Below are 13,492 nucleotides of genomic sequence, written 5' to 3'. Positions count from 1 at the left end.
TCCCAAATTTCAAGGCAGAGCCTTTACTGGAAAACAAAAGGTATTTACTACACATAATTCATATATGATCTCTTAAAACACACAAATACACTTTAACCTTAGGTATTAAAAGCAAAACTTTGAAATATTTTGAATTAATATTTTAAATAATATTTTCAGATTTGAAAATATTATTTAAAATAATAAAGTAATTGTAAAATTATTGAAAGAAAAATCTTTTTATAGATTGCTGCAAGTATGCCTAAGGTATACAAAGAAATTATGATGTTTGACATGGCTAATCACCAATCGAAGGGTGGCATATTTTCAAAACCCTTTATTTAGACTGAAGTTGGAATAACTCAACCCATATTTTGGTGGAAGGGGTTGTGTTCTTTAACCGAACAATCAAAAGATGCATCTAGACTTCTTCAGCTACCAGCTTCAAGTGCATCTGAGAGAAGTTTCAGCACCTATTCTAACATTCATTGTGCAAAAAGAAATCGCTTAACAACTGAAAGAGCTGGAAAATATTGAAAACACCAGTTATGAAAATGGTACAAGCATAACTACTCCTCAAATTAATAACTGGAGCACAAATAAAGTTCCTAGCACTTCAATGCCTTGATCAGAGTCTGAAGCAGTTAATATAATATGAGTGTAATATTTAGGAAGTACAACATGACAAATAAACATTTTCATATAATGTACAAATAAACGTTCTCATATAATGAACATATGATTATGAGCTAACTTAATATTAAATAGCTTAATAAATATACTTAATAAATAAATAATAAATAAATTATATAAATATGTAAATAGCTAATTTAAGCTTTTTTAAAACATTAACTTAAAATTGGTGTTTTTACATTGTACTTTAGGTTATAATGGTCATATACTATAAATAAACAACATAAAACAAAAACTCTACCAAATTATTTACCAAAAAAAAAGAAAAAAAAAATTTGTTTAAAAAGTCAAAAAAACCCAAAACACCAAAAAAATGCGTTTTATTGACCCAAAAAATTTGCAAGAGGAAAAAAACTTGTTTTTTTGCAACTCTACGTGCTACACTGCTCAATATTATTAAATAATAGAGCTATGTATAGACATTTTTTGTTTGTATTAGTTGCTAATGATTGCCTTTGGGCATAAAACTTCAAGTCCCACTAATCAGTTATTTTTCTAATTTAAATAATATATATATATATATATATATATATATATATATATATATATATATATATATATATATATATATATATAAATACATATATATATATATATATATATATATATATATATATATATATATATATATATATATATATATAAATTTTAAAATTATTTTTCAATTTAATCAACAATAATTTATATAAAAAGTCAGTAGTCAGCGACGACTGCTTTGTTGCATTCTTATCATTTTAACATTATGGAAGAAAATCAAAGAAAGTCATTTAAACATTTTAGTGTCATTTCAAAGTTAATGCATTCTTTATTTGAATTAGATTGCATTGCTATAAATGCATTCATAATAATTAAATAACAAAAAAGAACAATAAAATTTCAATTGTTTTGTTTTTAAAATTTTTTTAAAATAAGATATGAAGAAAAATAATTTTTTAAAGAAAAGTAACTGAATTAATTTCTTATGAATTAGTTTCTTATTTAGAAAACAAAATTGTGGTTATTATTATTTGAAACGACATGTTTATTACTTGTTTAAATTACATTTTATTTTATTAGCTGCAATGACCACTGAGATGGGTGAAGAGGACTAGCACTTTAGATGACATTTTTGTCAAAAGAATTTTACCAACACAGGACCATGCTGATCCTATTGCTTTGCCTTTATTTTCTGCATCGTCATCCAAACAATGTAATTTTCCATTTATTAGTGGAACTGAAAGTAATTAAACATAAATACAATGAAAATTCTTTTTTCTACTGATCCTGTATTTAGTATGGAAGCTGTGAATTCTGCAAGTAAAAATAATACAGTCTGTGAAATTAATAAAGAAAACTCATTACCCGCAACAACAGATGATAGCTGTTTGCCTATAGATATTGGGACATTTTTGACATGCCAAGTAACTGAACAAGTAAAATACCGAATATTGAAATGCAATTGGTTTCCTGGTATAAATTACAGACATCCTAATTCTATGCATTCAAAAAAGGGTAAAAATGCTAATTGCTATTTGTCCGAGAAACATATACCTAAATTTCCATGGATAATGATTTCAGAATGTCTTTATGGAATTTTAAGTATTGCTTTCTTTTTGCAAAAGAGTTGGAGGAATATACAGTCAAAAACCATTATTCAAGTTAGTTACTTTACCTCTGAAAAGCTATTCAAAGCTGATGGGTAAGGATGGAGATTTACAATTACATGATAAGCAGTATCAGATATCACCAATACATATGAATGGAGAAAACAATGGAGCAGTCACAAAATTACAGAAGATTCTAACATGCACAATAAAAAGTCCATTCTATAACCATGCTTTAAACTTATCAATTTCTAAATGTTTTTTTGTGCAAGCTGTAAATAAGTCTATGTAAGCTGTGCAAGCTGAAATACAATTGGCACAATGAAATAATTTATACTATATATATACTTATTATTACCATTTATTACACTTAATTATATATTTAGAGTATTTTGCTTCACTGAAGTAACTTAAATATTTAAATAATGGAATGCTTACAAGCTTATGTAAAATGAGATGGATTGAATGATATGATTATGTTAAGTTTTTAGATATTGTTTGATAAACTTAGTAGAAACTCTTGATTTGATATCTCAGTAGAAACAACAAGGTCCTTCAACGAAGCCAGTTTTAGTAAAAAAATGCAATATCTGAGCCCTTATTTGTAATAACACTTTGTTCATTGTGTTAAATACCAGTCTCTTTAAGTAAGGCTCTTCAAAAAAAAAAAAGCATTAAATAAGGAATATGCAAAAACTATTTTTAAACATACCACTAAGATATTAAATAAAAAATGGAAAATGAAGAAAGCTTTAATGTTATACTTAAAAGTGCGTTAATGTTATTAGAAGACTTAATATCAGAAATCAGGATTCCACAAATTACAGGATAACAAAGTAATCGCCCAAACCTCATTACAAATGATCCTCAAACTTACAGTAGAGTCAATATTTATTTACTGTTACTTGATAGTATGCTTCTAGAACTACAGTTCAGACTTTCTGAAGAAATATTGAACTCTTTTGAGCTAAATGTAGCAATACGTACGAATTTATTAAATAAGATGAAGACAGAGTTAACAGGATTGATAACTAATATCTGATTGATGAGAATGTTCAAATAACAAATTTTTTTTTAGAATTTGAATTTTGGAAGCTGAAATGGAAAGACACAATCTAAAAGCAACAGGACCTACCTGAATGTGCGCTTGAAGCAAACAAGCAATGTGATGGTTTTGTCTTCCTTTAAACTATTTTAATTTCTCATTAAGTGTATTTTGCAATTGTTTTGAAACCCTTCTGGTTAGCGTTTCTTCAGGAGAATGAAGTTTCTAGGTTTTAAAAAGACTTAAAACTCTGTAAAAATCTATAATTGGACATTAAATGGCTATGATGCATACCCATAGAGACTGCATCATAAATGTCAAAAAAATCTTTGAAAACTAGAAAGCTCAACTTCATATTGTAGTTTGGTTAAATTTTTTTGTTATGTTTTGATTAAAGATAATAAATAGTAAAGATTTTGTCTTTTGTTGACAGAGTATTTATGCAGTTGTGGTGTCGTGGTAAAGCGCTCACTTTAAAAACGCGAGAGGTTCTGAGTTCGATCCCCACCACGTCCCTGGTAGTACCACGCTCAACTTGTTTCTCTGCGCAGCGGCCTTGTTCGTCAAGGTTTGTGTTTCGGAGTTATAGAGCTGAAAGAGGGTTACAACCTGAAGTAGCCTCCTCATCTGTAGTGGCCTTATCAGCCTTGGGGAGGTGAATTAACAAAATAAAAATAAAATAATAATAATAAAATTTATTAATATAGTTTAATTATGCTTTGTTATTAAACAGTACATTATTGTTACTGTAAATGAAAATAAGGTTTTCCTTATCTTTTAATTATATTGCAGACTTTTTTTAGTCAGATCTGTTGCTATTTTTGACTAAGGCTAAAATCCTAGATCCGTCACTACAATCTTATCTAGTAAGTTTTGAAAATGATCTACTTAAAATGACACAAAATATTTTTCTTACTAATACCTACAAACAGTTTCAAAAACAACTAAATAACGACATTTGCAATTAAATCATCAGAAAAAAATGTTTTTATGTGTGGATAAATCACATAATATTTACAGGCTTGAAAAATCTTCTTACAATAAACTTTTCAGTGAAAATGTAACCAAAACTTATAAAAAACTGATAATTTGCAATATAATAACATTAACATAGTGCCTAAAGTAAATGCTAAAGACTTAGGTACCGACAACAGAATGGAGGGTCTCACAAAGAATACTGTGTTTATAACGATAAAAAATCACAAAGGTGATTTTGCCAACAATACTAAATATCGATTAATTAATCCATCTAAACCAGAATTTGGAAAGATTAGTAAAATTTTATTGACATCAACATAAAAGTGAGAAACGCTACCCTTGTAAAACAATGGTATAATACGGATGACATATGGAAAACCAAGTTATGCATCAACATAAACTCAAACCTTGTTTCTCTGCACAGCGACCTTGTTTGTCAAGGCTCGTGTTTCAGAGTTATAGAGTTGAAAGGGAGATGTCCCCACTACTAACTAAAGTAGCCCTCTTGTCTGTAGTGGCCTTCATGGAGGTGAATTTAAATTATAAAAAAAGAAAAAGCTGTCTTCTAACATCACGTATTATTAATTCACACAAAAAAATATCATCTAATGTTTCTAATCATTTCAACCTGTAGCTACCGGCAAAGTTCACAAAATCCTCTGCAAGGTATGTTTTTTAGTAAAAATAAAATTATTAAAAATAAAAAAATTCAGCTACAATGATAGAACATCACCACAAGATAATGGTTCTAATTATATTGGTTTAACAGAGCACACCTTTAAAGATCACTGGTACAAACATAACAACTCCTTTTTATGTTTGTACCAGTGTTCTTATGTTTGATCACTGGTACAAACATAAGGACTTTTCAAATATATCTGGGAAATCAAAAATAAAAGGGATTTTCAAACACTATTCTTATGAGGAAAATTATTAATGGGGCAGAGCCCTTTAAGCCTAAAAGAATGCTGTGTAACCTTTGTTTAACTGAAAAATACCACATCATTACATCATCTTTGAAACAATTGAATAAACAAAATGAGCTAGTACCAATATATATGTGTATATATATATATATATATATATATATATATATATATATATATATATATATATATATATATATATATATATATATATATATATATATATGTATGTATATATATATATATATATATATGTATGTATATATATATATATATATAGATATATATATATATATATATATATATATATATATATATATATATATATATATATAACTCCGAACTGGTTGTCAGGAAGTTTTGTTGATAAAAAGTAAAAATTAAAATGCAAGATCAGAATTTTTTTTTTGTTACTTTATAGACTGCCTGCCCCAACCAAACCCTCAGTTGATGTAGCAGCACTCCCTTGCAAGTCAGGCTATAAGATAGTCAATGTAGCAACACTCTGTTGCGAGTCAGGCTATTTGTCAGTCGATGTAGCAGCACTTTATTGCGAGTCAGGCTATTTGTCAGTCGATGTAGTAGCACTTTGTTGTGAGTCAGGCTATAAGATGGTTGATGTAGCAACACTCCGTGCATGATTTACAGTAAAAAAATAAAAATATTTTATTAAAAAAAATAAAAATAAAAACATTTTATTAAAGAAAATAAAAATAAAAACATTGTTTATATTGTTAAAAACATTCAGAATGTTTTAAAAACATTCGGAATGTTTTAAAAACATTCAGAATGTTTTAAAACATTCAGAATGTTTTTAAAACATTCTGAATGTTTTAAAAAAATTTAGAATGTTTTTAAAAACATTCTGGTCAGTTAAATTTGAGTTTTTGCGGTTTTTAAAAAAAATGATTAATTTGTAATTAAATTAATGGTTTTTACTTTCTGACAACACGCAAATGTTGGACGAAAGTCAAAAGTACTCCCAAATGCAACAATCTACAGAACTATATATAAATACATATATATATATATATATATATATATATATATATATATATATATATATATATATATATATATATATATATATATACAACCCGTAGATGTTGTCCGAAAGTTTTTTCCATAATTTGTTGACAAAAAGTAAAAATTAAAATACAAGAGCGGAATTATTTTTTTTTATTAATTGATAGACTGCCTGCCCCAACCAAACCCTCAGTCGATGTAGCAACACTGCCTTGTGGGTCAGGCTAAAAGATAGTAGATGTAGCAGCACTCCCTTGCGGGTCAGGCTATTTGTCAGTCGATGTAGCAGCACTCCCTTGCGAGTCAGGCTATTTGTCAGTCGATGTAGCAGCACTCCCTTGCGAGTCAGGCTATAAGATAGTCGATGTAGCAACACTCCGCGCATGATTTACAGTAAAAAAAAATAAAAATAAAAAAATTTTATTAAAAAAATTAAAAATAAAAACATTTTATTAAAAAAATAAAAATAAAAACATTGTTTATATTGTTAAAAACATTCAGAATGTTTTTAAAACATTCTGGTCAATTAAATTTGCGTTTTTGTGGTTTTTTTAAAAAACGATTTATTTGTAATTAAATTAATGGTTTTTACTTTCGTCCAACACCCAAATGTTGGGCGAAAGTCAAAAGTAATTAAAAGTGACGTATGTGTTGGCGAAAGAATCGCATTTTTTCTTTCGCCCTTCTCAAAGACAACAAACTATAGATCTATATAAATATATATATTAATAAATATATATTTATACATATATATATATATATATATATATATATATATATATATATATGCTTTTTAAAAGTAGCATTAAAAAAAACCTTTTTAACAACCTTAAACTAATTTTTAACAATGATAAATCAGTAATTCTAACACAATTTGATAAATTTATTTCATGAAGATTTGATCCCAATCCACCATAGACCAAAAATTGGACACCAAAATCAGATATTCTAAAATGCATATTATAAAATCTTGAAAATAATTAACTAATTCTATGCAAACTATTATCATTAAGTACTAATTAATTGATCAAAAAAAGATTAAAAATAAAAAAATCACAACAGTAACAACGAACTTTATTAAAAAGTTTTAACATAGTGTAACAAAATGATATGTATTGTATTGTAAAAAGTTTGATTGTATTGTATTGTAAAACATTTGAAAAAAAAATTTGAAGACCATAGTTTTAAAGTTATCTTAAATAAGTTTTTAAAAAGAAATAAAATTTTTTTTAAGAAAAAAGTGGATCATGGTCCCAGGTGCCCGAGCCCCATGGACTATCTGGTCGTCTGACCTGAAACAATTTTAACACATGTTCATCAGGACTACACAAATGCTGAAAGTTTCAGAGCTGCAGCTTGTCTGGAAGATAGTGAAAAGTCCATCTCAAGATTATGCGCAAAAAAGTGGGGCACATGCCCCCAGCCCCCTCCCCTAGTGTCTTGGGCCCTTTTTTAATTTTAAAATGCTCGTTTATCAACACTATATAAATACAGAAATTTTCATAGCTCTAGCTAGTCTGAAAGGTAGTGGAAAATGTATTGCAAGATTCCGCTACAAAAAAGTGGGGCTTGTGCCCCGGTATTCATATTTGGAAATCCATATACTTGCAGATCAAAATTCTTATGTTTTGTGAAAAATCATAAAATTTAGAATAATGTGTAAAATTTTTTTTTTTTGATATCATCAAGGCCACGTGGGTTTCTTGAGCATCAAAATCAGGTATATAAAAAATTGCCTAAAGTTATTTAAATTGATAATTACAGGTACTTAAAAATATTATTTTATATTTTTGATTATTTCATTGGATTCTTAAACCCTGAAAATAGTCAGGTACAAATTTTTAAGTCAAAATATCAAATATTTTTAAAGCTATGTGACTTGGAACCTTTAAACAAAGTTCTCAATTCTGAGAGGACAAGAGGGGCCTGGCCAAGATCATTTGAAAGTAAAATGATCATATTTCAGGATCCTCTTGGAGCTAGAAGCTAAAAATTCAAGAATTTCTTGTTTTACTAAGTACTCTCAACTGTATAAAAATCAGCAAAATCTGAGATGTATGGTGACATGGCCTGGCTCAATTTACATGGAATTACCCAACATTTTATCAGTAGTAACAACATTATATCATTAATAACAACATTGTCTTAGTAATAACAACATTCAATCAATAATAAATTACAGTTTAAAAATTCTGAAAGTAATACTAAAAAAATACCTCAAAAAATATATTTTCCGAGTTGATTCTAGGCACATGCAGAGGTCCATTGCAAGTTATTTTGAAATCTTTTGAAGCTCTTTATGAGATATTTTTTTTAAATTTTCGCCTAAGGTAAGTATTGTTTTTCCACAAAATGAGGGTCAAAACTTTATCCCACAAAAAAAATCATTAAATAATTATTGATCGTTAGGCCTTGGAAATTTAAAAGTATTTTTATTGAAAACTACTAAAAACTCACGTTGAGTAGTTTACAATAAATTAAAAAGCAGCTACACAACTATAAAATTTTGTTTTCACACTTTGTTTTCTCTAATTTTATAACAAATATTGTTTAACACATCACACATTATTAGCAAAAAAACATCAGCAATGACAAGCAAAAACATTCACAAACAGTTCTGGAGTTATTCTTAAACCTTTTTACTGTTATATTCAACAATAACTCTCAAAAGTTGTTGTGAATACTCTAGATGTATAATATCTCTATTGCATCTCTCCCAGCGAGTTTGGAATTTTGAATGTAGAGCTTCTGTTTCTTGTTCACTGAAAAGACCAAGTCCTGTCTTTTTGATTTTGATGAACTGTGGTACATGGTAAAAAACAGCATATAATTTTGGTGTGCTGGAAATTGGGAGTTTGAGTCTCTCTAACTCCCAAAATCTAGCACACCAAAGCTCTACATTCAGACTTTGAATCAAAAATTATGAAAAAAATTTCACAATTTTTGATTCAAAGTCTGGATGCCAAAGAATGCAGTAACCACATCTCTAAAATTAGAGTTTGGATGACGGAAATGACCTGATTGAAATTGGCAACATTAGCAAGCTACTGCAACTTGCCCAAACCTCTCATAAACTTCATACAATCATTGCCATTGAAATGACCACCATGGTAGGGCTAAGGTGGAATATGCTGTGCTAATAGCCATACCTTTGCACCAGGTTGAAAACCAACCAGATTTCTCACTAGATGATTCACAACACCTAACAATAAATGTAGTGGAATAGCTCCTAATATAAGCTTTTGGTTTAGAATCTTCAAAAGTGGTAGATACACTACATTTTGGAAAAGTTTTGATTTTCTCAAATTGCCACCTGAGCTGAAAAACTCTTTTTGCTTGCTTCTTATACCACTAAAAGTTCTCAGGCTTCTAAAGTTAAGTAGATTTGTTGACTCAATGTCACACTAACAGCAAGGGTACCTGTTGCTATGAGATTATATACCACACATTATATTGGCAAGCTTCATATCACATAAGCCAACCAGGGAATCTTTGGCGCACTTTTCTTGAACTTTGATGAGATCAAGTATAGACTTAACATTGGCATAGGTCTCTGGAGTGTCTTGAGAAAATGCTACCAGCATTTGTTGCTTGATAATGGCTGTATTTGGTAATGTAGGTGCCATCAATCTGTTAGTTTTCTTAAGTGGGCTTTGAGGCTCATCTTCGTCTTGAACCATGAAGGTAAAGCTACCTTTCTGAAATTTTCCTCCTCCATCTATTCCAATTTTCACAACAGCAGAGTCAGAAATATTTCTTGCTAACATGAATATTTAATCAAGCTTGTGGAGATCACAACAGTAAACAACTTGACTAGTAGTATTTGTTTTTATTGAGCTGAATACTTGTTACTGTAAAATTGTTATTGTGCTTTTGAGCTGTTTGAGCAAATTTCTGTTGAAAGTTAGGTTCCAAAATTCTGACAGGACTCAAAAGGTTCATAACAGATCCTAACTTCCTCATCATGTTGTTGGAAAGACCTGTGTTTTGCTGAATTTGCAACATGTTTTGGGTTGTCAGAGGTTCCTTGAACAGTTGTTATGGAACTGAAGATTCTATTGAAAAAGATTTGAAAAAAACTTATAAACAATAGCCTATATTAAACAAAATTTTTTAGTAATAAATTTACCTCTTCTTAATAGTAAAAGTTTTCCTCTTGGCTTACTAAGTCGAATGGTACCTTTAGGAGAAGAACCCTTGCCTGTCACATTATGAGTCAAAATCACAAAAAAGTAGCCAAAAGTTGATCTTAAAAATCATTTCAATATTAATAATTTTTTTATAATTTAGAAAGTATATATACCCAATTACTGGCAAACATGTTTTGCAGAATTTTTATTAGGTGTTTTACAAGTAACATTTAGCTCTATATAATTACAAAAAAAAATCTGAGAAAATTTTTTTAAATCTTTTAAAGATTTTTTAAAAATCTTTTAAAGTTATTTAATTTTTGCATTATTAAACAATATTGAAAACTTTTTTAATTTTATTTTCTTATGTTATTGTAATTACTATTTTAATTTAAAAAAAAGTAATAACTCTATTTTTGGCCTTTGATTTTGTGTTTTTAAAGAATTCAAGAAGTTTAAAATTTTCAAGATGTGTATTTTAATAGTCACAAAAACTGAAAAAACTTTAAATGTCTACTTTTCACCCCTCCTTAAATTCTACTACATTATTACAAATGTATTGGGTACAAAACAAATAATTTTTTAGCTGCTTGAATATGCTCCACTTCGATTAAATATCAATTATTTCTTAAGACACTAGATCAGCCAGGTAAGGGAGGGGGAGGGGGAAAGAGAAAATTGAAATATACAAAACTTCATTTCAGCATTTTTATGACTCAATATTTAAAATCAAAAAATACGAGTATTTAAAATCAAAAAATACATTGGTGTGTGTATATATATATATATATATATATATATATATATATACACACACACCAATGGATTTAGTTATTTTGAAGCTGATTGATGACTATTGGATCACTTCGCAACAGCAGATAATAATGTTGATTTTCCATTGCACTCTTTCTCGAAATTTTACATGTGTGTTTTAGATTGCATTTCGAATATACTTATTTAGTGCTTCCTGAGCTTTTTCTGAATTTTCATCTATTGGGAGTTTAAAGCAATCAGAAATTTGATAACCATGCTCTAGTAGCTTGTGTATAGTAGGTGGCATTATGTACCAGTTATATTTTTCAATTATCACTTTAGAAGTAGCTAAGCAATATTTTTTGAAGGCCTACAGACCAAGGTGGTACCCACTACACACAGCTTTTATTATATTTCTCAGTCTAATGTTCAAATCAACTCCTCTAATATTTACCAAAGTATCTGCATTCTCAAATGCTCTTCTGGCTGTGTTACCTGCGTTTGAGGAACCATAGCCATGCTTTGGCATATCAACAACAAGACTGAGCTCACTTCTAAACAGATTCTAAAATTCATTTTTTTGCTCAATAACAGAAAGCTTATGTACTTCTGATTTTTCCTGACTTTTTAATTTTCATTTTATAAGTGTAGAACATACTCAAACAATCTAATCCAACAATGTAAAGTAGATATTCCCATTTAAAGAGACTTTTTATCAGGAGTAAACATTCTGATTTTTAGTAGATTATTTATCTCACTTGGCTTCGCAAAACAAACATTACATGATTGCAATGAATTCAAAGCTGTGAAAGCATTTACCAATTTTCCATCAACCATAGTTAAGTCAACAATAATTTTAATTTTTATGAAATGCTTTTCGTTACTAAAAAGATTTAGATCTAAAATATAATCCTTAAGATTTTCAATTTGTTTTTTAAGACTTATTTCTTTTTTTGCAATGGGTTCACTTATTTCCCTTTGGTATCATAGTTGAAGATATCTACAGAAATGAGGACTGGATGCTTTTGGATTATTCCAGATGTTTATATCCTCAATTCGTAACTTTAAAGGAACTATTGCAGTTTGAAATACTGATTGTTCATTCTGCATTCCAGTAGTAAGATCAGTACCATCAAATCTTTGATTGTAAATACTTTGTGAAGATGCCCCATCCATGCCACCTTTCAAATTAAATACTCCACTTGTCACAGTTTCATCAAAATTCTGAAGCTGTTCAGACATTAGTTTCAAAATTGGGGACAAAGTATGGTTAACCATACTCTGTAAACTACACTTTGCAGAAATTTCTGTAATATGCAAACCCACTGGGTAACAATTTACTTTTAATTTTAGGATTGTTTTTAATGGGGGATAAACCTCAGCATTTTGCATCAGATATGAGTTTCAAATAATTTGATATTGCGAATCACTCAAATCACAATGAACTTTAAGTGACAAAACTTGATCTGCAGACATCATAATTAGTTGATGTTCATCACTTTTTTTTGTTTAGCTTGTTTGATTTTTAGATTACTGATTCCCAAATCTGATTTTTCAGGACTTGATTTTGCACGTACAACAGCAGCTTCTGCTGTTGTTCCATGCTGTGTCACTTGAACGGTTTTCCTTAGTACCATTTCTTAATTAAAATGATGCTATAAAAAATATAAAGCAAACCTTTACAAATTCCCTTCCAACCCTAAACTAACATAACAGGACCTTAAACAAAACATAACTTAGAATAATAGTACTGAGTATTTTTACCATGAAGTTAACACAAGGAAAATTACCATTGAAGTTTTAAAAACCCCTACTACCTTTAACCACATTTAAGAAAGGGATCCTATATTTGAATTTTTTTTCTCCTATTTAATTTGCCTTCACCATGGCTAAAGAGCCTCACCTGCTTTACCTATATTTCTATTACATATATTTTTATTTAAATTGTTTTTTAAACCACAGGCTTTTAAAAATAAACATTATTACTGTCAAAGTTGAAACTACCTTGAAACTTTCCTCCTTTTTGTTCTAAATGAATACTCTGTCCACTTTTTTTCTAGCCTTCTGGCTTTTAAAGTTAAATTAGGTTCAGCATTTTTATTCTGGAATAACTCACCCTCTAACCATGGTACTTTTTGTTTAGTTAGTCTTACAAAATTGCGATTATGTTTTGTATACTTTACTCTAAATTTCAGAATAAAAAGTCTAATTTTTTCTGAGAGTTCCACATTGGATAGCTCTTCATTGGTGATCATTTTTTTTTTCGCTTCAGCTTCTAAAAGAGCTTGCAAATTCACCTGATTAATACCAACTTCTTCAATTATGTGTAAAAGTTCTAATCTTTTCATGTTTAATCAACAACAAAGAAAACACTTGAAT

At 28.8% G+C, this 13,492-nt stretch overlaps 1 protein-coding gene across 1 annotated transcript in view; it reads right to left on the bottom strand.

Moving 5' to 3' along the window:
* LOC100213895 (F-box and leucine-rich repeat protein 13) overlaps positions 1 to 13,492 on the bottom strand; it is an 80,202-nt gene that overhangs the window by 18,628 nt on the left and 48,082 nt on the right. Inside the window, exon 14 of the mRNA XM_065817360.1 lies at positions 7,059 to 7,178. Coding sequence (XP_065673432.1) covers positions 7,059 to 7,178 — 120 coding nt within the window. The remainder of the gene's footprint in view (positions 1 to 7,058; positions 7,179 to 13,492) is intronic.

This window comes from Hydra vulgaris, chromosome 14 (genome assembly GCF_038396675.1).
Source record: "Hydra vulgaris chromosome 14, alternate assembly HydraT2T_AEP".
NCBI lineage: Eukaryota > Metazoa > Cnidaria > Hydrozoa > Anthoathecata > Hydridae > Hydra > Hydra vulgaris.
This window is presented reverse-complemented; position numbering and strand designations above follow the sequence as displayed.